At 37.3% G+C, this 23,082-nt stretch overlaps 1 protein-coding gene across 1 annotated transcript in view; it reads left to right on the top strand.

The window, feature by feature from the left end:
* The window catches only part of CT83 (cancer/testis antigen 83), a 58,031-nt gene extending 35,191 nt beyond the window's left edge, over positions 1-22,840 (top strand). The window contains exons 2-3 of the mRNA XM_059158011.1: positions 21,028-21,447; positions 22,525-22,840. Coding sequence (XP_059013994.1) covers positions 21,373-21,447; positions 22,525-22,830 — 381 coding nt within the window. The 5' untranslated portion in view covers positions 21,028-21,372 and the 3' untranslated portion in view covers positions 22,831-22,840. The remainder of the gene's footprint in view (positions 1-21,027; positions 21,448-22,524) is intronic.
* Positions 22,841-23,082: the final 242 nt, after the last annotated feature.

Raw genomic sequence — 23,082 nt, 5'->3', positions numbered from 1 at the left:
ACTTACTCCTCTGTCAAAGTAGTGTCAGAAAAAAGAGAAAGTCAGCAAAAGGCCCTTGGCTGCTGGGAGTCTTCAGGTAAAAAAAAAAAGAAGATTTTAATAAGAAAATTAAAAATGAAGATTTCAGTAAGATCCAGGGCCTCATAAGATAATATAAAAATGCCCAGCTTTCAGTAGAAAATCAATCATCACACTATGCACTAGAATGATCTCAAACAGAATGAGAAAAGACAATCAGTAAACACTAACATCGAGATGAAAGAGATGTTAGAATTATCTGAAGGAAAAAAATGGCACCCCCTTAAATATATACCCAGCAAAAGTACCCTTCAAGAATAAAGAAGAAATCAGACATTCTCAGATGAAAGACAAACTAAGAGAATTCCTTGCCAAGAAACATGCTCTGAAAGAATGGCAAAAAGAAGCTCTTTAAACAAAAGGGAAATGATAAAAGAGAGAAGAACCCTGAAGCATCAAGAGAGAAGAAAGAACATGGCAAGCAAAAAGCTGGATAAATACAATAGCCTTTTCTCTGTCTGAGTTTTCTAAATTATATTTGCTGGTTTTTAAAAAAAAGTATAACACTGGTATCATTTTAAATGTAAACAAGAGAAATATTTAGGACAATTATGTTATAAAAGGGGAAGGGAAATGAGACACGAGAAAAGAACTATTCTAAAATTAAAAGTTTCCCATACCCCTGGGGATAAAAATATATGTTTATAAAAAATAAAAAATTAATTAAAAAAAAAGTCGCTACACCATAAAAATATTTATGCTCAAGGATTAATTTCATTCAGACCATGTTCTCTGAATACAATGTGGTCATAGAGCAATAGGAAAGAGACAATAAATATCTAAAATGATTATAGAGATTAGGGGTGCCTGGATGGCTCAGTCAGGCAAACATCCAATTCTTTTTTTCTCTTCTTCTTTTTTTTATTATTTGTTTAAATTTCTTTTCAGCGTAACAGTATTCATTGTTTTTGCAGCACACCCAGTGCTCCATGCAATCTGTGCCCTCTCTAATACCCACCACCTGGTTCCCCCAACCTCCCACCCCCCGCCCCTTCAAACCAATTTCCCTCAACTCCCTTCTCCTCTCCATCTCCCCTTGTCCTCTATGTTATTTGTTATGCTCCACAAATAAGTGAAACCATAAGATAATTGACTCTCTCTGCTTGACTTATTTCACTCAGCATAATCTCTTCCAGTCCTGTCCACGTTGCTACAAAAGTTGGGTATTCGCCCTTTCTGATAGAGGCATAATACTCCATAGTGTATATGGACCACATCTTCCTTATCCATTCGTCCGTTGAAGGGCATCTTGGTTCTTTCCACAGTTTGGCGACCGTGGCCATTGCTGCTATAAACATTGGGGTACAGATGGCCCTTCTTTTCACTACATCAGTGTCTTTGGGGTAAATACCCAGGAGTGCAATTGCAGGGTCACAGGGAAGCTCTATTTTTAATTTCTTGAAGAATCTTCACACTGGTTTCCAAAGTGGCTGCACCAACTTGCATTCCCACCAACAGTGTAAGAGAGTTCCCCTTTCTCCACATCCTCTCCAACACATGTTGTTTCCTGTCTTGCTAATTTTGGTCATTCTAACTGGTGTAAGGTGGTATCTTAATGTGGTTTTAATTTGAATCTCCCTGATTGCTAGTGATGAAGGCATCCAACTCTTGATTTCAGCTCAGATCACAATCTTGGAGTCCTGGGATCAAATCCTGTGTCATGTTCTGTGCTCAGCAGGGAGTCTGCTTGAGGATTCTCTCCCTTGCACTCTGCCCCTCCCCTCACTCACACACTCTCTCTAAAATAAATACATCAATCTTTAAAAAATAAAACAATCATGGAGATTATAAAAATAAATATGAACCATGATGAAATCACAAAATAATATTTAAAAATCAGATTTGTAAAAATAAAAAAACAAATAGAATTTACTTTTTTCTTTTTTTTTTTTTTTTTTTTTTTTTTTTTTTTTTTTTTTTTTTTTTTTAAATTTTTTTTTATTTATTTATCAGAGAGAGAGAGGGGGAGAGAGCAAGCACAGGCAGACAGAATGGCAGGCAGAGGCAGAGGGAGAAGCAGGCTCCCTGCTGAGCAAGGAGCCCGATGTGGGACTCGATCCCAGGACGCTGGGATCATGACCTGAGCCGAAGGCAGCTGCTTAGCCAACTGAGCCACCCAGGCGTCCCAGAATTTACTTTTTTCTAAATGAATGATTCAAACAAATCATAAAGGAAATGGTTATATAGTTGTAATTGAATAATCACAAAAATACTACATATAGCAATTTACTATACAGTTATAGTAATTAAAACAATGTGATATTGGCAAAATGAAGCAATTAGGCTAGTGAAATGGAACAAAGCCAAATGTATATGCACATATTTATATGTATATGAAAATTTAGCATATAACAGAGATGATATTTAGTTAGGAGAGCAAAAGTTTTTCAGTACATGGCATTGGATCAATTGAGTATATATGTATATGAAGAAAAATAAAATGGGATCCCTACATCACATAATAATAAAAACCAATTCCAGATGGATTTAAAGACCTAATGTGAAAAAAAAAAAACCTTCCAAACAAAATACAGGAGACTATCTTCATGATTTGGAAATGTCAATGGCTTTCTAACACAGGAATCCAAAGCTAAAACTACAAAGTAGCAGATCAAAGTTTGAGTTTGTAATAATTTAAATTATTCTGTATGACAAAAGACAAGGTTAAACTAGAAGATATGACTGGGAGAAGACATTTCCAATACATATAAACCAAGAATGCACTGGGCATCAAGAATCCATAAAGAACTCCTATAGATTAGTTTTTTTTAAGCAGTTAAAAGGTGGTCAAAGAATATGGGCAAGCAATTCGCAGGGGAGAAATATGAATAGTTAATAAACATACAAAAGGATGCTCAATCTCAATAATGATCAAAGAAATACAAATTTAAATAAATATCTTTCATACCCAACAAACTGATGAAGCTTTAAATGTGATAGCGTAAATTTAAGCAAGGATATAGAAAAACGATTCTTTCAGATGCTGTGCAGTTGGAATGTAGTTATTACAACAATCTTGGAAAGAACTTTATTTACTTACTGGAATTCTACTCAACAGTAAAATAAATGAACAAGGCCAATATGGATATATCTCAAAATAAAATGAATGATAAAACAAGTTACGAAAGAATTCATATATAATAGTAAAATGCTTATAAACTTGAAAATTAAATACCCAGGTATTGAGACAGCAAAAATGAATTTATTTGGAAATAATGTAGGAATTGCTGTCCTGGACATGCAAATTAAGGCAAACCATAGTCAAGTTCAAAGAACTAAGGAGTAGAGCATGCTTTTATAGAGAAAGGATGAAGTTGAGAAGGGTTATTTTGAACAAAATCTCACTAGAGAAAATGAAAAGTTCAGGGTAGTGGTGGTTTCTCATTTGCTAGGTTGTTAAGCAAGGAGAAAAATTATCCTTCCTGCTGATAAAAAGAAAGCTGTGAGGAGTGGTACATGAGTGAGAAACCTTCCTTCATGGTTTCCCAACTCCATTTTGAATTAGGTTTCCTATATTAATTTTCACAACAGTAATATACTGTAAATGGTTTATGGAAACATTTTGCTGTATTAACATAAAATGAGACATAGAGGAAACTAACTTTAAAATGGTTATTTAAAAATTTTTTTTAAAAATGGTGGTTATTCCAGGAAAGGAAGGCATATTGGGATAGGCTCAGGTTACAAAGTGGGCCTCAGCTGTATCTATAAGTTTTATTCTTTAAAAAAATCTCAAGCAGATATGGCAAAAATCTTAATATCAGTGAACGTGGATGGTGGATTCTTAGCATCCAGATTATTAGAAAAAACAGAAAACCTCTCCTAATACCACTACCCAGAGGTTACCATGGTTAAGCTTGTAACACATTTCTTAAGAGTTTCTGTGCATCTGCCTTGTGTTCTTATTCTCATGTGTGTGTGTGTCTGTGTGTGTGTGTGTGTGTGTGTAGTAAATTGGGATCATGGAGTTGTACCTCCTAATTTCTTCATGTAACATCATATAGTAAGCATTTGAGCATTTGATATATAGCTATTTCACTTCCTTCCAGTTTTCCCCTACTTATATAAACAAGAAATGGCTGTTTCTGATGTGTGTCTCTGGCCCCATCATGGAATAGTTTCTTAGGATTGTTTTCTGATGTGGAATTCCTTGAATATTAATACTTTAAGGCTTTTGATACCTATTTTCTATATTGTCTTTGAGAATATTTGGCCTAATTTAATTCCTATAAGTAAAATCAGTATCCATGCTCATCACAGAGAATTAGTATCTTAAAAATATTACTCAAACATATATATAAATATATTTCATTTTAATTTTCATTTCTTTGATTGCTAATCAGGTTGGTTTTTTTTTTGGTTAATTGTTTCTCTTCTTTTTTTTGTCTTTATCATTTTTTTATTAGAATGTTCATCTTTGTTTCAAGTTTTCTAATCTCTTTCTATTGTCTATATACTCCCGTTCTAACACCACATTGGGGTTAAATTGTTTCTTTTCTACATTTTTATATGAGCAAGCATCCTCTCTTTACTTTTGTTGTTCAAAAATTTCTTGGATGTCTCATGTTTTAAAACTTCCAGATGAGTGTTAAAATCATTTTCTCAAGTTTCAAAAATCCCACTGGGATTTTGCTCTGAATTACAATAAACTTACATCTGAATTTTGGAAAAGTTGGCGTGTTTATATTGTTTAGTCTCCCTATCCAGGAACATGTTATTCTTCTACGTTTATGTAAATCTTGTATCTCTCCCAGTAAAGTTTTGTCATTTTCTTCAGCCTATTTTTAGTTGGTTGTTTCTGGGTATTTTGTATATTATGTTGCCATTTTAAGTGGTCTTGTTTCCCTTTATATTTTCTAACTAGTTATTATCAATATGTAAGAAAGCTATTTAGTCTGTTCATTTCCTTTGTATTCGAGCATTTGACTAAACTCTCCCATAAGTTCTAAGATTTTTAATGCAGAAACTGTTAGATTTTCTATGCAGAATTTTCTTGCTGCATTGGCTGGAATTTCTCTGTCATAATTGTAAGGATGAAGAATGCTTGTCTTAATTTTGATTATAATGTCCCCAGCATCTCACTATTTCAGAGGATGTTGGTTATTGTTTTCATCTCAATTGAACCTTATTCTTTCATGCATAGGCTTTTAATAAATTAATGTTTAGCTTCATTAATCCAGACATGGGTGTTGAAATGTAGCAAATGCCTCTTTTGGCCATATATTGAGATAGTCCAGTAACTCAGTTTTCTTTTGACTTCTGGGTATGATATAGTAAGAGATTTCCTAATGTTGTCAGGCTGACATTCGGGAATAAACTATAATTGGTGATAATATTTTCTTTTCAATACTGGCCATATTTTATTGGTTTAATGTTTTATGTTAGTTTTTTTTAATTTTAAGAGAATCAGTCATTAATTTCTATGTGGTATCTTTGATAAGATTTTGTATCAGGGTCAGTTTAGCCTCAAAAAATATGTTCAGGAGCCTTCCTTCTTTCACCACGTGTGATTAAAAAAAAAAATACTGGCTAATTATATATTCCATGAAAATCTGAAAAAAGAAGACCATAAATAATCAGTCTGGGAATTTGAATAGAGCTTCTCAATAGAATAAAATCTGCAGGGGTGCCTGGGTGGCTCAGTGGGTTAAGCCGCTGCCTTCGGCTCAGGTCATGATCTCAGGGTCCTGGGATCGAGTCCCGCATCGGGCTCTCTGCTCAGCAGGGAGCCTGCTTCCTTCTCTCTCTCTCTGCCTGCCTCTCAGTGTACTTGTAATTTCTCTCTGTCAAATAAATAAATAAAATCTTTAAAAAAAAAAAGAATAAAATCTGCAAGGAGGATTTTCGTCTCTTGCTCTCTACTATATTTCTACTATCTAGAACAATTTCTTACATGGAGTAGGTATTCAATAAATATTTGTTGAATAAAACTAATGGATAATATCACCAGACATCTGTTGTATAGTTCAGGTTTCTTTCTTTTTGAATTATTCAGTATTTTGCTCAATAAAGCTCTTTTAGTGTATCACTTAACACACACATGCACACACAACCCCCCCCAATACTGGTTTATTTCAGACAACCAAAGTATAGGTGCTACTAGAAAGATCATGTATTGTACTTTAATTCCCCACTGATACTAAAAACAATTATCAACATTTTCTAAAGTTTTCCAATATTACAAGTTTTAACAAGGTTGTAAATTATATTTCAAGAAAATTTTCAAGCTAGCATTTTAAAGTTTCAGTGACAGACATAATGAATTGTTAGCTCCAATTTGAGCTCTTCTTAATAAAAAAGCTAAAAGCAATTTCTTTTCCAAGTCCCTTAATACTTTCCAGGACACACTACAGATATAAAGGTCACTTAAAATAAGTTCTAAACGTCACTTAAAGTAAAACCATGTCACTGAAAATAAAATAGCAAATTTAAGCATGATAGCTCAGATTATATATTGCCTATATTACAATACCAGGGGTGATATGGGGGTAGAGGTAAAAAATGTCTCAGGTTGGGATTGATCATAATTGATCAATTGATCACAATTGATCATAATATATGGTTTTTAATCCCTTTCTTTTCAAACAAAGAGAACAAATGTGGTTTGATTTGATAATGTTAACATTAACTTAAAATTAATATGATTAATTTTAAAGAACATAACCTCATCAAAATACTATGGTAATATTTATGCAGTGATTTCTGGATTGTGGTGTCACATAGATCAGTGATCTGTGGTATATTTCACAAATACAACTTACCACTTATTTATTTGACCCTGGGTAATATAATACAATTCCAAATGAAAAGAAACTATGGTTGAACAGTATAGAGCAACCAAAAAATGAAATAAACCTACAATGCCCTCTGTTGATGAAATGTGTGACTACAGAATGCATGATCAAAAAGGAAAAATTCAACATATGTTTCTTAATTCATTTTTGTATCAGTTTAAAGTAGTTTCTCTAAAATGTGTCTTAATTTCATAAAATGAATGTTCCGTTTTTATAGCAGTCAGCACAGAAGTATATAAATTAATAGGGGAAAATATCAAAATAAAAATGTTTAATGCAGTAGTTCTAGTCACATGGCCTTGAATAGTTATTGTCTAGTCTGACCTCTTTCCAGGAGAACAATAATAGGGAGGGAAGAACCATTTTTAGAGATTTTCAGGTAGGGCAGAGTGGAAGAGGTAGATGGGCAGTCTTCTGAACAAGGCTGATGGCTATTCTCCCCCCTCATTTTCCCTAGTCTTCAAATATCAGCTAAGTCCTTACAACTGCTGGAGTTCACCTGTGGCTTATGGGTGCAAGGATGGCTTGGTACCCGGGAACAAAATCTAAGGCCCCTCTTCCAGAAGGTGTTGAAGAGATAGGCATCCTGATAACTTCTCTCTCTCTGCTTTTTAGTAACATAATCATACATTTTGGTTGGGCATATTGGTACCCAGCATAAACACTCTATTTCTTAGCCTCCTTTGCACCTAGATTTGGCCATGTTTCTACATTCTGGCCAGTAAAATGAAAGGGGTAGTAACATATGTGACTTCCAGGAAATGTCTTGAAAAGAGAGGACACATGTCCTTCTTCACCTTCTCCACTTCCAGGAAATGTCTTGAAAAGAGAGGACACATGTCCTTCTTCACCTTCTCCACCAACCTGGTAAGCAAGGACAGTTGGCAACCATCTTGGACCATAAGGCAGAACATGTATGTTGCCATAAAGAAGAACATATATGTTGAAGATGACAAATCAACAGACTATATCACATTTGTGTTCCCAATACATTTATGAATCTCCCCTCCTCATGTTGGACTCCCTGTCTCTTAATCAACTATTTTTTTGTATTAAGTTATTATTTTGCATCTTAGCTACCCCTGAGTCTAAACCTAAATGAAAAAAAAAATGGAGTATTGGGTAAAAACTTTCAGAGACTATGACACCATCAAGGATTATGACAAGTTGCTTTATAGTGATTATTCGCACAGCATTTACCATATTACTCAAATAGATTTGCATTAAATTTCCATTGAGTGTGTTAAAAAAGATACATTGTATAAACGTAAGGTAAATTTTATTGTTATAGAATGAAAAATATTATAATATTTTCTGGATACCAATTCCTTACTTCTGTGCTTATGTTGACTCACTTGTTATGGAGAATTTCCTTGATGATTCACGTTGAAGATAGGGTGTCCTTTTACGTGCAAAGGATTATTCTGAGGAAACTCGGATTTCATTCTACACTCATTCTAATCTTCCTTCAAAATCAAATAGAAATGGGCTCACATCTTCCAGACACCAGGAACTACTATACTTTGAGCTTTAGATGGATGACATTGTTACAGAGGTGGTTAAATATGGTAGCATAACCCAAGAGAAGCTCCTAAGCAATGGCAGGACCTCGATAGCACAACCAAAAGGGGCAAACATTTCAATTACAACAATGTCTTAATATCATTTGATATCTTCTCTGTCAATTTCACAACTAGAGAGATGATGATAGGTTGCTTGTCAACGGACCTGAGGGTGAACACTAAAAGATTCAATGTGTATGGTAAACTGCCACCAAGATATCTCCATTTATTCATCTTTTAAAAAAAGATTTCATGCATTTATTTGACAGACAGAGATCACAAGTAGGCAGAGAGGCAGGCAGAGAGAGGAGGAAGCAGGCTCCGTGCTGAGCAGAGAGCCTGATGTGGGGTTCGATCCCAGGACCCTGGGATCATGACCTGAGCCGAAGGCAGAGCTTTAACCCACTGAGCCAACCAGGCACCCCTATTCATCTTTTCAACACGGGAACAGAAAATTAATACCATAGGCTATCTAACTTGTGATTCTTCTCTACTTGGGGATAAACATATTAAGGAAGTATGATGAGAGGACACAAAATCGAGAGGCCTGGTTCCGAGTTAACTAATTCTGAGAACTGGTTTTTTTTTTAAGAATTTTTTTCATTTGAGAGCGAGAAAGAGTGAGCTAGAGAAAGTATGAGTAGAGGAAGGGGCAGAAGGAGAGGAAAACAGACTCCTGTGCTGAGAAGGGGCCCAACACGGGGCTCCATGCTGGAGCTCGATCCCAGAACCCCAGCATCACAACCTGAGCCCAAGGCAGATACTTAACCAACCGAGCCACCCAGGCGCCCCTAATTCTGAGAACTTAAGCAAAGCAATTAAATCACACCAGCTTCCTCTGCCCTAAAATGGTAATTACATTTGTCACACCTATCACACAGGATTATTGGGAGGGATTAAATGAAATCATGTAAATAAAGATAATTTGGAAATCAAAGAAATGATCAACAATTATAAGAACATTACCTTTCTATCCAGATTATTAGAGAGCAAACTCTTTCCATGAATAAACTGACCATGTAACAAAATACACTTACTAACTTCCATCACCATAGAAAGCACTGTCAGTGCTCCCACTGTAATGTAAAAATCACATTTATTCAAATACCAGCCTGGGAAACACTCCCCAAGTTGCCCACAAATATTTCATAATAATATCCAAATGGCTGAGGAATCTGGTATTTTCAAGTTTAATATTGTATGATGTATATATGTCAGAACTTGGGGAAAATTGTAGTAAAATTTATACATGATGTCCTCAGTATCCTTTTTTTCCCCTTGATTCTATCCTACTCCCTACCCTCTCACTATTACAACTCTATTAAACCTATTTTTTCATTTTATCCCCTTCCACAAGCAGAACCCCAGCAAATAACTATGGTATCCCTGGTATTTAAAAAATTGATGTCATGTACATCTTGGCATAAATTAAAATCTCACGGACTCCTCAGTGGCTCAGTCAGTTAAGCATCTGCCTTCTGCTCATGTCATGATCCCACGGTCATGGGATTGAGTTCCACACCGTGCATCAAGCCTGCTTCTCCCTCTCCCCCTTGTTCATGTCTTCTCTCTCAATCTCTGAAATAAATAAATAATATCTTTTAAAAAATAAATAAAATAAAAAATAAAGTCTCGGGAGGGAGAAGAATTAAGTTTTATCTCTAAAACGTGGAATAAACTAAAGCTTTCATGATCTCCTCCCCTAAGAATTTCAGCTCATTAGTAGGGGAGTAATCTTCTTCAGTGTAAAAACTGAAGTGGCAAAGGACCAGCCCATAGACTTTAAAAACACATTCTGTAAGCATATGAGATAAGCCTGATTCTGATGGGAAATCAAGGGCAAAACCTACTTTTTCTGTCATATCCCAACAATAGATGGGCCTCTGTAATTCCTGTCTGAACCATGTAATTTACAAAGAACGCTTATAAAACTACCAGCTTAGCTTGTTAAGGACAATCCAATTAGAAGCAGGATATTGCTGCTTGTTTCCTAGTTTTCCCTTATTCTGGGTAATTTGAGATGCCCACCCCCACAACACACACACACACACACACACCTGTAACCTCTCACCTCTCAACCATCCTCCTCAACCCCACTTACACAGGTTCCCTCCTAAAGAGCTTAATTTCTCCTGTTGCACCAAGAAGCAGTTATCCAGTTCTTGAAACTCTGTCTGAACCCTGGATTTCCATCAATGCCTGTGTCTAATGCCTACCATCACATTTCATAGCAAACATAACTTTTCTGAGATATTTTAAAAATTAATAGTATAATGGGACACCTGGGTGGCTGATTTGGTGGGTGTCTGCCTTCAGCTCAGGCCGGGATCCAGCCCCACTTGGCTCCCCACTCAGTGGGGAGTCTGCTTCGTCCTCTGCCCCTCCCCCCTGCTCGTGCTCTAGCTCTCTCTCTCACTCCATCTCTGTCAAGTAAATAGTCTTTTAAAAAAAAATTAATAGTATGACTAAAACATCAGTAATCTTTCACATTTTGTAAAATTCAGCAAATCAATAATATTTCACATTCCCCAAAGTTTCTGAAAGTCACAATACTTAAGCAATAAGCAAAAGGATGAGACTTCATTGATTTATAAAGGAATAGGTACTTGGGAAAGCATGTGTTCTACACAGTGTCTTCAAGTTGAACTCTTGTTTTTAGAGGCCCAGAGAAGTAATAGTCATTAGTAGAGGGAAAGACCCGGAAGGCACCTTTCTCTCCTGCATATATAAATAGGAAAAAACACTTACAGGAAAATGCAAATTTTTCCTTTTATCTACAGCCATTCGCAAAGACAACAGATTTGTCAGAAACATCACTTCATAGCACAAACCAAGATTTTGGGGGAGAATTAGAGTGGATTTTTATTTGTGCTAACATAAAAGTAAAATCCTTACAAAGGGAGAGAAGAAGTAAAGAAATATAAATATATGATCATTAAAGTAAATAAATTTTCAGCAGAGACCATTGAAACAGTATTTCATAATTGAATAAATGCATTCTTGACCATAACCAAGATTACAAATTTTGAAACATTTGTAGCTAATATTTTGAAAGCACAACAATAAGCAACAATAATTATTAAGAACTTTTTCCCTGAAATAAAGAACTTTTTAAAAAAATGGTTTAATTATGGCCAGAAACACAGACAGTTTACAAAATATTTCAATAATAAAAAGTAACCTATTTTCTGTATACACATTAAGCTGGTCTTTGAAAAGAAAGAAACTCAAAATCTGATTTTATTTTCTGTGTATTTTAATGTAATTATTTTCCAGTAAAGGATTCATAAACCACCTTTATTTCTAATTCTAACATAGATTTATATGAATGTGTTCATACGTATATAAATATATAGTTATATAATAATGTGAATTTGTCCATCTTGTTTTTTTAAAATATAATTAACTTTATAGGCATATTAAATAAGACAATGTGTAGGGTATGTTATGATCTTAATAAGGCTAATAATTTTTCTGATAAATTACAATATAAATCATACACATTATCTCATATGTATTCATTTCTAACTACTGTACCTAGTCTAAACTCAACCATTTATCTCTACCAGAACCAACCATTAAAACATCCTTCTTTACAGAGAAAACTAGAAGCCAGGAAGTCAAGAACTGCCTGGCCCTTTTTTTTACCATCATACATTTCATATTACTTACAAAATTATCAAGTTACAATAAACATATATATTAAAACTATCCAAAGACTTTATTTATCCTATCAGCTATTAGCTATTATAGAAATAAGGGACAAGAGTAAATGAAAAATCCTGTGTAAGGACCAATGTGTTATATACTTTTCTTACCTAGAAATTGTCCAAATACCCAAAGAATATTTATTAATTAGCTCAATTCAATATGAATTTAAGGACATAAAGTTAACTAAGGACATGGAATGTAGAATCGAAGCCAACACATTAAGACTTTATGATTTTAACATTATAAAAATTCACAAGACTGAGATTTTTAATATACTTATTATTGCAAATTCATTTAGTTCACAAGATTTTACATTTTAGTAATTCAAAACTGTGAGAACAATAATGACTATTTGACTTATAAAAGTAAGAAATTTAAATATTTTAAACCTCCATTAATTAAAGTCTTAAACTATCAAGAATATCATATCTTTATTATTTTTTAAAGATATTTATTTATTTATTTATTTATTTATTTGACAGACAGAGATGACAAGTGGCCAGAGAGGCAGGGGAAGCAGGCTCCCTACTGAGCAGAGAGCCTGATCTGGGGCTCGATCCCAGGACCCTGAGACCATGACCTGAGCTGAAGGCAGAGGCTTTAATCCACTGAGCCACCCAGGCACCCCATATTTTTATTATTTTTACATGATAGTGAAATCAGGGAGACAACAAAAAAATTGTCATTAAACTAAAATTAAGTCACTGTGATTTGTCCAAATTGTCTTCTTATTTGGAATATTACATGAATTATTTTCTGATACAATTCATAAAACTCTTTACTCTTGAAATCATCCCCAAAACAACTGAGTGTCTCATTTTTCTGCTTATTTCGTTAGCTAGCAACCTATGCCAATAGAAAATTTGGCATCTAATGAAGAGGAGATAACAAAATTAAAGGTTAATAATATGTGTAAAATTCATTCCATAATTTATTTTTGTTTTTCTGTTAATTTTTCACAAGTGGAGAGACTCCATACTTTTTTTTTTTAAAGAATTATTTATTTATTTATTTACTGACAGAGAGAGACAGTGGGTAGGGGAAGAGGGAGCAAATCTTTCAAGCAGACACCTTGCTGAGCACAGAGCCCGATGTGGGACTTGATCTCATGACCTAGGAGATCATGATCTGAGCTAAAACCAAGAGTTGGACTCTCAAACAATAGAGCCACTCAGGTGCCCCAGGACTCTATAGTCCCAATTATTTATACGAGTTGTCATATTTTATTTATTTATTTATTTATTTATTTATTCCAGTTGCTGTATTTTATTTTTATTTTTTCAAGATTTTATTTATGTATTTGAGAGAGAGTGAGAGAGAGAGCACAGAGGTAGAGGGAGAAGCAGATTCTCCACCAAGCGGGGAGCATGGGTTCAATCCAAGGACCCTGAGATCATAACCTGAGCTGAAGGCAGATGATTAACCCACTGAGCCACACACATACCCTTCCAGTTGTAGTGTTTTAAAAATCAGTTGTTAGTGGGTGATATCAACGAGATGATGGAACAAGAAAGCCCCAGGCCACAGACCCTTTTTACCCCATGGAGATATCAAACAACTACCGATTGACTTAAATAACTTTATAGGAACTCTGTATACCAATGAAAGATCTATAGCAACCATGTGATTGCGCAATCAAGAAAAAAACACATGAAAACTAGTGGGAAATTTTGCAGCCTTCTGCTCACTCTTGTCTTCCTCCCATGGGGGCATGCTTGAAAAATAGCAGCCCAATTCCTGGTTCCATCCATCCGGCAGAAGCAGAGGGAAACTTGTTTACAAGGATTTGGTGTGTCCTTGGGCTGTTGGAGTGACCGGTTTATGTCTTCCATGACTCGAAGCTCAGTTGAGGAACAGCAGAAACTTTTGGATCTCAGTCTGGAAGTCATGTGAGACAACAGAGAGTATCTTGGCATGCAAACATTACAGAGGGGTGCAGACCTGTGGATGTCTGTGAGCCAGAGAGTCTAAGTAGAGGAATACAATAGAAATTCTAAAGTCCCAAGATGCTCAAATGAGACTTTGGGGAAACTGAGACATTTAAAAGCAGCTGGGGAAAAAAATTAGAAATTAAAAAAGTACACACAGAGACTCACAAAAAAACACATCCCCATAGAAGCCCCAGGCTGATCCCAAGGCTCAGGGTCCCTCTAAATAGTGAAGGTCTTCCATGTCAGTCTTTAAAGACTAGAAGAGGTGGGCATTTTCCCAACTGCCTGATTTTCAGCAAGGTATCAAAAAGCATACAAAAAAAAAAAAACAAGAAAATGTGGCCCATTCAAAGGAATACAATAAATCTCTAGTAGTCATTTCTAAAGAACATATGCATCAGACTTACTACACAAACATTTTAAAAGGTCTATCTTAAGTATGCTCAAAGTGCTAAAGGGAAGCATGGACAAAAACTACAGAAATTCAGGTAAAAGATATATAAACAAAATGAGAATATCAACAAAGATAGAAATAATAAAGTATCAGAGTCTGGAGCTGTAAAATACAATCACCGAACTGAAAAATGTACTAGAAAGATATTCAAAAGAAGACTCAAACAGGGAGAAAAAAAGGTCAGTGAAGTTAAAGACTTTAGAAATAAATGAGTCTGAGGAGTAAAAAGAAAAAAGGACTGATGAAAAGTGAACAGAGACTAAAGGATTCATGATACAGTGGAGTGAAACAATGCACACATTAGGGAAATCCCAGAAGAGGAGGGATAGAGAAAGGCGAAGACACATTATTTGAAGAAATAATGACATAAAATTTCTCAAATTTAAGGTAATATGTGAATATACAAACCCAAGAATCTTAACAATTCCACTTAAGGTTAACCCAAATAGTCCAACACTGACACCATTATAATTAAACCTTTGAAAACCAAAGAAAAAAAATAGTTAAAATAGCAAGAGAAAAGTGACTCATCATGTACAAGGAATCCCCAGTAAGAATATGGGTGGATTTCTCAGAAGAGACCTTACAGGCCAGGAGGCAGTAATATGATGTATGTAAAGTGGAGAAAGAACTAAACTGCCGTGTAAGAATTCTACATCCAGTAAATACATCTGTCAATAATATGGGAAAAACTAAAACATTTCCAGAAAAAATCAGAAAGAGTTCATTATGAATAGAAATGCTACAAAGGGGCACCTGGGTGGCTCAGTCAGTTAAGTGTCCAACTCTTGACTCTTAATTTCCACTCAGGTCATGCTCTCAGGGTCATGGGATGGAGCCCTATGTCAGGCTCCACACTCAGTGTGGAGTCTGCTTGAGATTGTCTCTCTCCCTCTCTCTTTAAAAATAATATTAATAAGTAATGCTAAAAGAAATACTAAAAAGAATCCTTAAAATTGAAATAAAAGTCACTATATAGGGGCACTTGGGTGGCTCAGATGGTTAAGCATCTGTCTACAGCTCAGGTCATGATCCCAGAGTCCCAGGATCAAGCTCCCTGCTCAGCAGAGAGTCTGCTTCTCCCTTTCTCTCTCCCTCTGCCTCTCCCTCCTGCTTGTGCTCGCATTCTCTCTCCCTCTCCCTCTCTCTTTCTCTCTCTCTCAGACAAATACATAAAATCTTAAGAAAAAGGATGCTAGATAGTAACTCGAAGTCATATGAAAACATAAAGCCTTCTAGTAAAAGCAAATGCCTGGGCAAATGTAAAAAAACAACAAAAAATACTGTATTATAGTGATTTTGGTTTGTAACTCCACTTAACTATTTTCTACAGGATTTAGAAAGACAAAATCTACCCACTATGTAAGTGGGTATCCAATATATAAAAGATATAATTTGTGACATCGATGACATAAAGTGGAAGCAGGAAGCAGAGTTGTAAAAGAGTAAAGTTTATGTATGCAATTGAAGTTAATTTTGTGTCAATTAAGACAGATAATCATAACGTTAGGAGGTTATATGGAACCTCCATGGTAACCATAATAAAATATATGTTGACTATACACGAAAGGAAATAGGAAGATAATCAAAATGCATTACTACAAAAAACTGAACTAAAGATAAAGGAGGTAAACAGTCATGGAGAAAAGGAGGGACAAAATTGATAAAATATGTAGAGAAAACAACAACAAAAAATAAAGTGATAAAAGTAAATGCTTCCCCACCAGTAATTACTTCACATCCAAACAGATGAAACACCCCATCAAAAAACATATATTGGCAGAATGGATTAAAAGCAGAATCCAAGCATGATACCTGGTGATTCACAGACCTGTACCCCTGGGGATAAAAATATATGTTTATAAAAAATAAAAAATTATTAAAAAAAAAAGCAGAATCCAAGTCTATGTTGTCTAAAACGGAGTACTTTTAGGTATAACATGCAGAGATTGATAGTAAAAAGATGAAAAAAGATATTTCATGCAGTAATCAAAAGGGAATATAAAGTTAAGTTGTTGATTCTTTAAAAAGATTACTATTTATTCATTTGAATGAGCTAGCACAGCAAGCAAGAACACAAGTTGGCAGGGAGGGCCAAAGGGAGAAGCAGGCTCCCCACTGATCACAGAGCCCAATGCGGGGCTGTCCCTGGACCCTGAGACCATGATCTGAGCCAAAGGCAGACGCTTAGCCAACTGAGCCACCCAGGTGCCCCTAAGTTGTTGATTTAAGTCCTTTTTCTAAAAAAAAGAAAGCATTTAAACCTATCAATTTCCTGCCCTGCACTGATTTTGCTGCATTCCATAAGTATTAGTATATTGTATATTCATTTGCATTTGCATCAAGATAGTTTCTAATTTCCTTTCTAATTTCTTCTTTGACCCATTGGTTGTTTAATAGTGTGCTGTTTAATTGCCACAGATTTGTGAATTGACCAGTTTTCCTTCTGCTGTTGATTTCCAGTTTCATCCGTTGTGATTGGAAAAAAGTACTTTGTATGATTCAATATTTTTACATTTATTAAGACTTGTTTTGAGCGCCTGGGTGGCACAGTTGGTTAGGCGTCTGCCTTCAGCTCAGGTCATGCTCCTGTGATCCTGGGATCAAGACCCACATTGGGCTCCCTGCTCTGAGGAAACCCTGCTTCTCCCTCTGCCTCTGCCTCTCTCTCTGTCTCTCATGAATAAATAAATAAAATCTTAAAAAAAAAAGACTTATTTTGTGGCCTTTTGGTCTATCCTGAAGAATGTTTTCATGTGAACTTGAGAGAAACATGCATTCAGCTATTTTTAGAAAAATAACAGAACTATAAGAAAAGGTAGAAGCAACATAGTGTCCATCAATGGATAAATGAGTAAACAAAATGTAGCATATATATACTGAAATATGCTTTTTTAATTTTATTTATTTATTGACAGAAAAAGAGGTAACAAGAGAGGGAACACAAGCAGGGGGAGTGGGAGAGGGAGAGGCAGGCTTCCCACTTAGCAGGGAGTCCAACATGGGGCTGGATCCCAGGACCCTGGGGTCATGACCAGAGCCAAAATCAGGTGCTTAATGACTGAGCCACCCAGGTGCCCTATACTGTAGAGTATTATCTGGCCTGAAAAAGGAATAAAATTCTGACACACGGTACAGTATGGATGAAACTTGAAGACATTATATTAAGTGAAATAAGCCAGTCACAACATGACAAATATTGTGTCATTCTACTTCTATGAGGTAACTATTCTATCCAAATCTGTAAAAACAGAAAGAAAAATGGTAGTTTCTAGGGGCTGAGTAGAGGGAAGAATCGGCATTTAGTGTTTAAGCATATAGGTTTTCAGTTGGGAAAGATGAAAAAGTTTTGGACATGGGTGGTGGTGATGAGTTGCACAACCATGTGAATGTACTTACAGCCATAGAAGTGTGTCCTTAAAATTGTTAAAATGTTAAATTCTATGTTTTGTATATTATACTACAATAAAAAATAAATGAAAACCTCAGTGGTTAGAAGAGTACTTTAATGTGCTTGATGAGAATATTTTTAAAGGTTTTTAAAGTGTTTTCTCAGATACCAGTAGGGTCAAAATTCAAAACGCTTTTGTTAGAGACAATGTTACTGGGCTGCACTCAATTTTATTTGATGAAACAAGAAAGTTAGATGTCAACATAGCCATAGTAACATACCAAAGGAAGTGTTGTTACCCAGCCATTAAATATTAAAATCCTTCCATGCTCTATTCTCTCTTTGTATGTCCTACACCGACATGAGGGAATTTCTTCCATATCTAGAGCTTCAATTATCATTTGTATGTAGATGCTTCAAAAATTTATGTCTTCAGGGGCGCCTGGTGGCTCAGTGGGTTGAGCTTCTGCCTTTGGCTCAGGTCATGATCTTGAGGTCCTGGGATCAAGCCCCGCATCAGGCTCTCTGCTCAGCAGCAGGCCTGCTTCCCCCTCCCCTGCTGCCTACTTGTGTGCTATCTCTCTCTGTCAAATAAACAAAATCTTAAAAAAAAAAATTATGTCTTCAGTTATCTCCCCAAGCTCAACTATTTCATGTCTCAGTGTCACCTCAAACTCAACATGTCCAACACTAAATTCATGATTAGTAATCCCATACATGGTTATCTCCCATCCATCTAATTGAATAAGCCCTAAAGCCAGGAGCATCATTCTCCTTTATATCCCATATCTTATTAGAAACTCCTGTGCCACCCACCATGTACTTCTTCCTACCACTTATCTCATTAGCACTTTTACATTCATTTCTGTGAGTGTTTGATTAATATCTGTCTCCCACACTACAGTGCACATTCCAGGTGAACAGAGACCTTATTTTCGCTCATAATCATATTATTAGGGTCCGTGATCAAAGGAACGAGACTGATAGAAAGTGAAGGTCAAACAAAGTTTTATTTCGCGCCAAGCATCAAGAATCAAACTGACTGGTCAGGGCTGTCTCTTACAAAAAGGTGACGACGATGATCCCGACAAGGTCACTCCCAAGAAGGCCGCTCCAGAGGAGGCTGCTCCGCAGATGAGGCTGCTCCCCCCTCAGAGCCACTCCCAAGAAGAGGCCACTCCCAGGACAAGGCCGCTGCTGGATGAGGTCGCTCCCCGGATAGGGCCGCTCCCAGGAAGAGGCCACTCTGGAGGAGGCCGCTCCAGACAACGAAGAGGCAACGATGACAGCAATGATGACAAGGAGGACAACCCTGATGACACAGACTCTGCTCCCCATAACGCCACGCTGACAAGGCTGCCACCCAGAGGAGGCCACCGCTGCGGACAAGGCTGCTCATGGCTCAGGGTGGCGAGGCATTTTGCAGTGAGGCTGCTGGCCGCTAGGGGCCATTGGCGTCTCAGGACCACTGGCATCTCGGGGCTGCAGACGTGGGTACTGGTGACAGCTGGACCGCTGTGGTCTTAGGACCGCTGACGTCTAGGGGCTGCAGGTGCAGACAGCTGGCACCCGCTGATGTCCCCGGACCACCGGAGGTGGGACTGCAGGCGGCTGGAGGCCGCGGGCAGCTCGGGGCCTCAGGCAGCTCAGGGCCCTCGGAGGTGGGGCCCGCGGGAGGCTGGAGGCCGCGGGCGGCTCGGGGCCGCTGGAGGCGGGACCGCAGGCGGCTCGAAGCTGTAGGTGGCTCGGGGCCACCAGAGGCAGGGCCGCAGGCGGCTGGAGGCTGCGGGTGGCTCGGGGCCCCCGGAGGCGGTACCGCAGAAGGCTCGGGGCAGCGGGAGGCAGGACCGCAGGCTGTTCGAGGCCACAGGCAGCTCGGGGCCACCAGCGGCGGTACTGCCGGCAGTGGTTAGAGCTCTTACAAGAGCTGTTACAGCTCTTCCTCTCCCTCGGACTCTTCCTTCTGCTCCCACAGTGGACGGCTCTCCTCCTCTCCTGCTAGCCTCACACGACAACCTTTATGGGGTTGGTTGAGCCGGGCCCCTACACAGGTGGCCAATTGGATCTCCATTAACCCTAATGGATATATGCATGCCCCACCGATTGGACATCTCCACCCGGCCTGCCCCGCCCCTACACCCGGGGTCCACAAGCAAGTTCCTCTGGGAGGGGCAGGCCCTTACAATATCCCCAGAATTTATCACAGTGCCTGTCTTTACAGGAGTATTTAATCCATACTTATTGAATAAATAAATCTTTAAGCTTTGAACTCATAATTAGGAAATAAGTTTGATGTGAAAAATTTGTAAATAATTCCTTTCTTTCCTATCCATATGAAGATGTGAGTCTTTCCCCCAAGCAGTTAGGGGTTGTAGTTTGACATTCATCTTGAGATTACCCTGGTTATTGCTTTTAGTTCTGAGTTTTTAGTTCAGTGTCATCTATGCAGGTTTCTTGAAACATTTCCTGTTGAGTATAACGATTCTTATATCTGTTACTTCTCATTAATATTAATCTAAATTTACTGTTCAATTCCTTGAGTGGAAAATATTAAATACTCAATGCTTACAAGTCAGAAAGTACAGGTAGAGGTCCTGAGGATGGGGAAGAGGGCAAGGGAATGAGGGAGTTTACCTCAGGACCCAACTCTGTGATTTGGGGCTTGTTTTTGCTACTGGTCTCAAATGAGTTTACTTTAGTACCTGATTCTGTTCTGCATACCTAAAAGTAGACACAGTATTAAAAAATACCTGTAGTACAAAATTATTGTGAGAATTATATGAGAGAATGTCTCTAGAATTACTTTTTAAACTTTACAGTGACACTAATGTACATAATTAGCCCAATGGCGAACGGGGTCAGAGTGAATCCTAAAATAGCAATGGGACTGTGGGAAAGGTTTTCCGCAAAGACTTACGCGGTTTGTGGGTAACTACTTTTCACAGTACATTTCCATCTCGTTTCTGACCTTGTTTTTGAAATGAATAATGGAGTGGTTGCAGCAAAGACAAAGATAATTTAAAAGAGAAAAAAAGGAGGGAGGAACAATTTCAAAATCTTGTATTTAACCAATGAATTTGGAGTCTGTATTTCTACCGTGTTTCAGCTTCCTGGACATCCCGACTGCCCCAGGTGTCTCTCAGTGCCCTCCCTGCCTACCGACCTGACAGCACAACCAAGTAGGCAGACATCATGCCACCTGCTTATGGGTTTTACGTCATCAAATTGTGACGCAGCACCCTCACGTAGGTGCTCCACTGTGACATCACCTGCCCTTTGCAATATATAAAGCCGGAAGCGGAAGCGTCCTCCAGCTGCACCAGGCAGTGTGGGATGCTTAGCATCGTTGCCCGTGGCTTCCCTAGTCCGGGCGACTAGTGTCCCCCTGCTTCACAACTGCCAGCCGAGTGCCTCCGTACCCGAGAAGAGAAAAAGAGGTGGAAGAGGAAACATGAATATGCTGTTGCTTCTACTGAGCGGCATTCTGTTTGCTTTTCTGTTTGTCTTCTTGAAAAACCGCTTTCAGGTAAAGCGTGTAGGAGAAGTTGGAATTAGATGAAGTTAGATGGTTCATGGATGGGAGGTGTGTGTCTGAGAGAATAGAAAGGTACTAAAATAGCAAAATAAGGGTAAGGGAAGATCATTTCATTCCTCTTCTCTTGCAAGAGCCCCAGATGTTTACCCCCACTCTTTGTTCTTATTGACCAATGACTGGGTAGCTGTGGTCTGCTTTAAAAAACATTGAGTGATGTGGTGTGCTTTTCACCCACTTGAAAAGTAGAGCTGAAAGTGCCTGTTTCCCACCACTTCTATTTTAGGAATCTATACCTTCTCTCTCTTCTCTAGCTTCTACTACAGGCTTTATGTTTGTTTGCCTATTTTCCCCATGGTTTCAACCATCATTATGACAGGTATTTGGGCTTTCACAAATAATTCAGGTCAGAATGTGGGTTTCCTGGTGATATTGAAAGCTGCAAGTGACTTTGATCTTTAGTGATCCTTTTAGTTAAGGATTAGGGTCCAGGTATAGACCTACTTTTCTGTCCAAGAAATGCAAACCAAAGATAGGACAATTTTGATATTTAAAGGTTACTTTCATATACATTTTTTTCAGTGTTTTGGAAGGGCATATTTCCAGATCAACATTGTTCAGCAGATTTTCAATCTCTAATTCTTAGGGGAGGACAATCAGTTTATTTTGGTAACCAAGACTAAGCATGTTATTTAGTAGTACTGTAGACCCTTGAGCAACATAGGTTTGAACTCCATGGGTCTTTTCTTTCTCTCTCTCTTTTTTTTGGATACAGTACTTCAAACGTATTTTCTCTTATGATTTTCTTAACATTTTCTTTCCTCTAGCTTACTTTATTGTACAAATACAGTATATAACATATACAAAATATGTGTTAATCAGCTGTTATCTGTAAGGCTTCTGGTCAACACTAGGCTATTAGGGTTAACTTTTGGGAGAGGCAAAAGTTATACATAGGTTTTTATACAGAGAATCGATGTCTTTAACGCCCCCTCCTTGTTCAAAGGTCAATTGTATTTGGAAATTGCTAAATTCAATAAACTACATATGTATAATTTTCTTCCCTTACAGAGCAGCGTTGGTGAAATGTCATCAAATTCGACTTCTCTTGCACTAGTAAGACCAACCTCTTCTACTGGGTCAACTAAGAGCAATACTGATAAGAGTCTTTCAGTCATCAGCCTCTCTCGGGATATCTTAATTAATTCCCCACACATGATAACCATGCAGAAGCGAATACTGGTAAACCTCAGGATCGTGGAATACAAGCTGGCTGAATTGGAACATTTCCTAGTTATCAAGGGCTTAAATGGTGCATTAGTTAACTGGAAATCTGACAGGCTTAGAGAATGTCATAACAGTGAAGGCAATCATTAAAGGCACTTTGAGTGAATTCATTTGATTATACGTGTTTATACCAAATGAATTGTTGAAAAGGGGGGAGGGGATGCCAAGTCAGGTACAAAATCCAGACATTTATCAATTTGCTTTTACTGACATTTAAAGAATCGATTACATATTTTATATACTTACACATTTATATATTTTATATATATATATATATACAAGTTTGACAAGTTTATAAACATGTATAAACATATATATGTGTGTGTATATATATATATATGT

Source organism: Mustela lutreola, chromosome X, assembly GCF_030435805.1.
Source record: "Mustela lutreola isolate mMusLut2 chromosome X, mMusLut2.pri, whole genome shotgun sequence".
Classification (NCBI taxonomy): Eukaryota; Metazoa; Chordata; class Mammalia; order Carnivora; family Mustelidae; genus Mustela; species Mustela lutreola.
The sequence above is the reverse complement of the archived record's forward strand: the minus strand, read 5'-3'. Positions and strand labels throughout refer to the sequence as shown.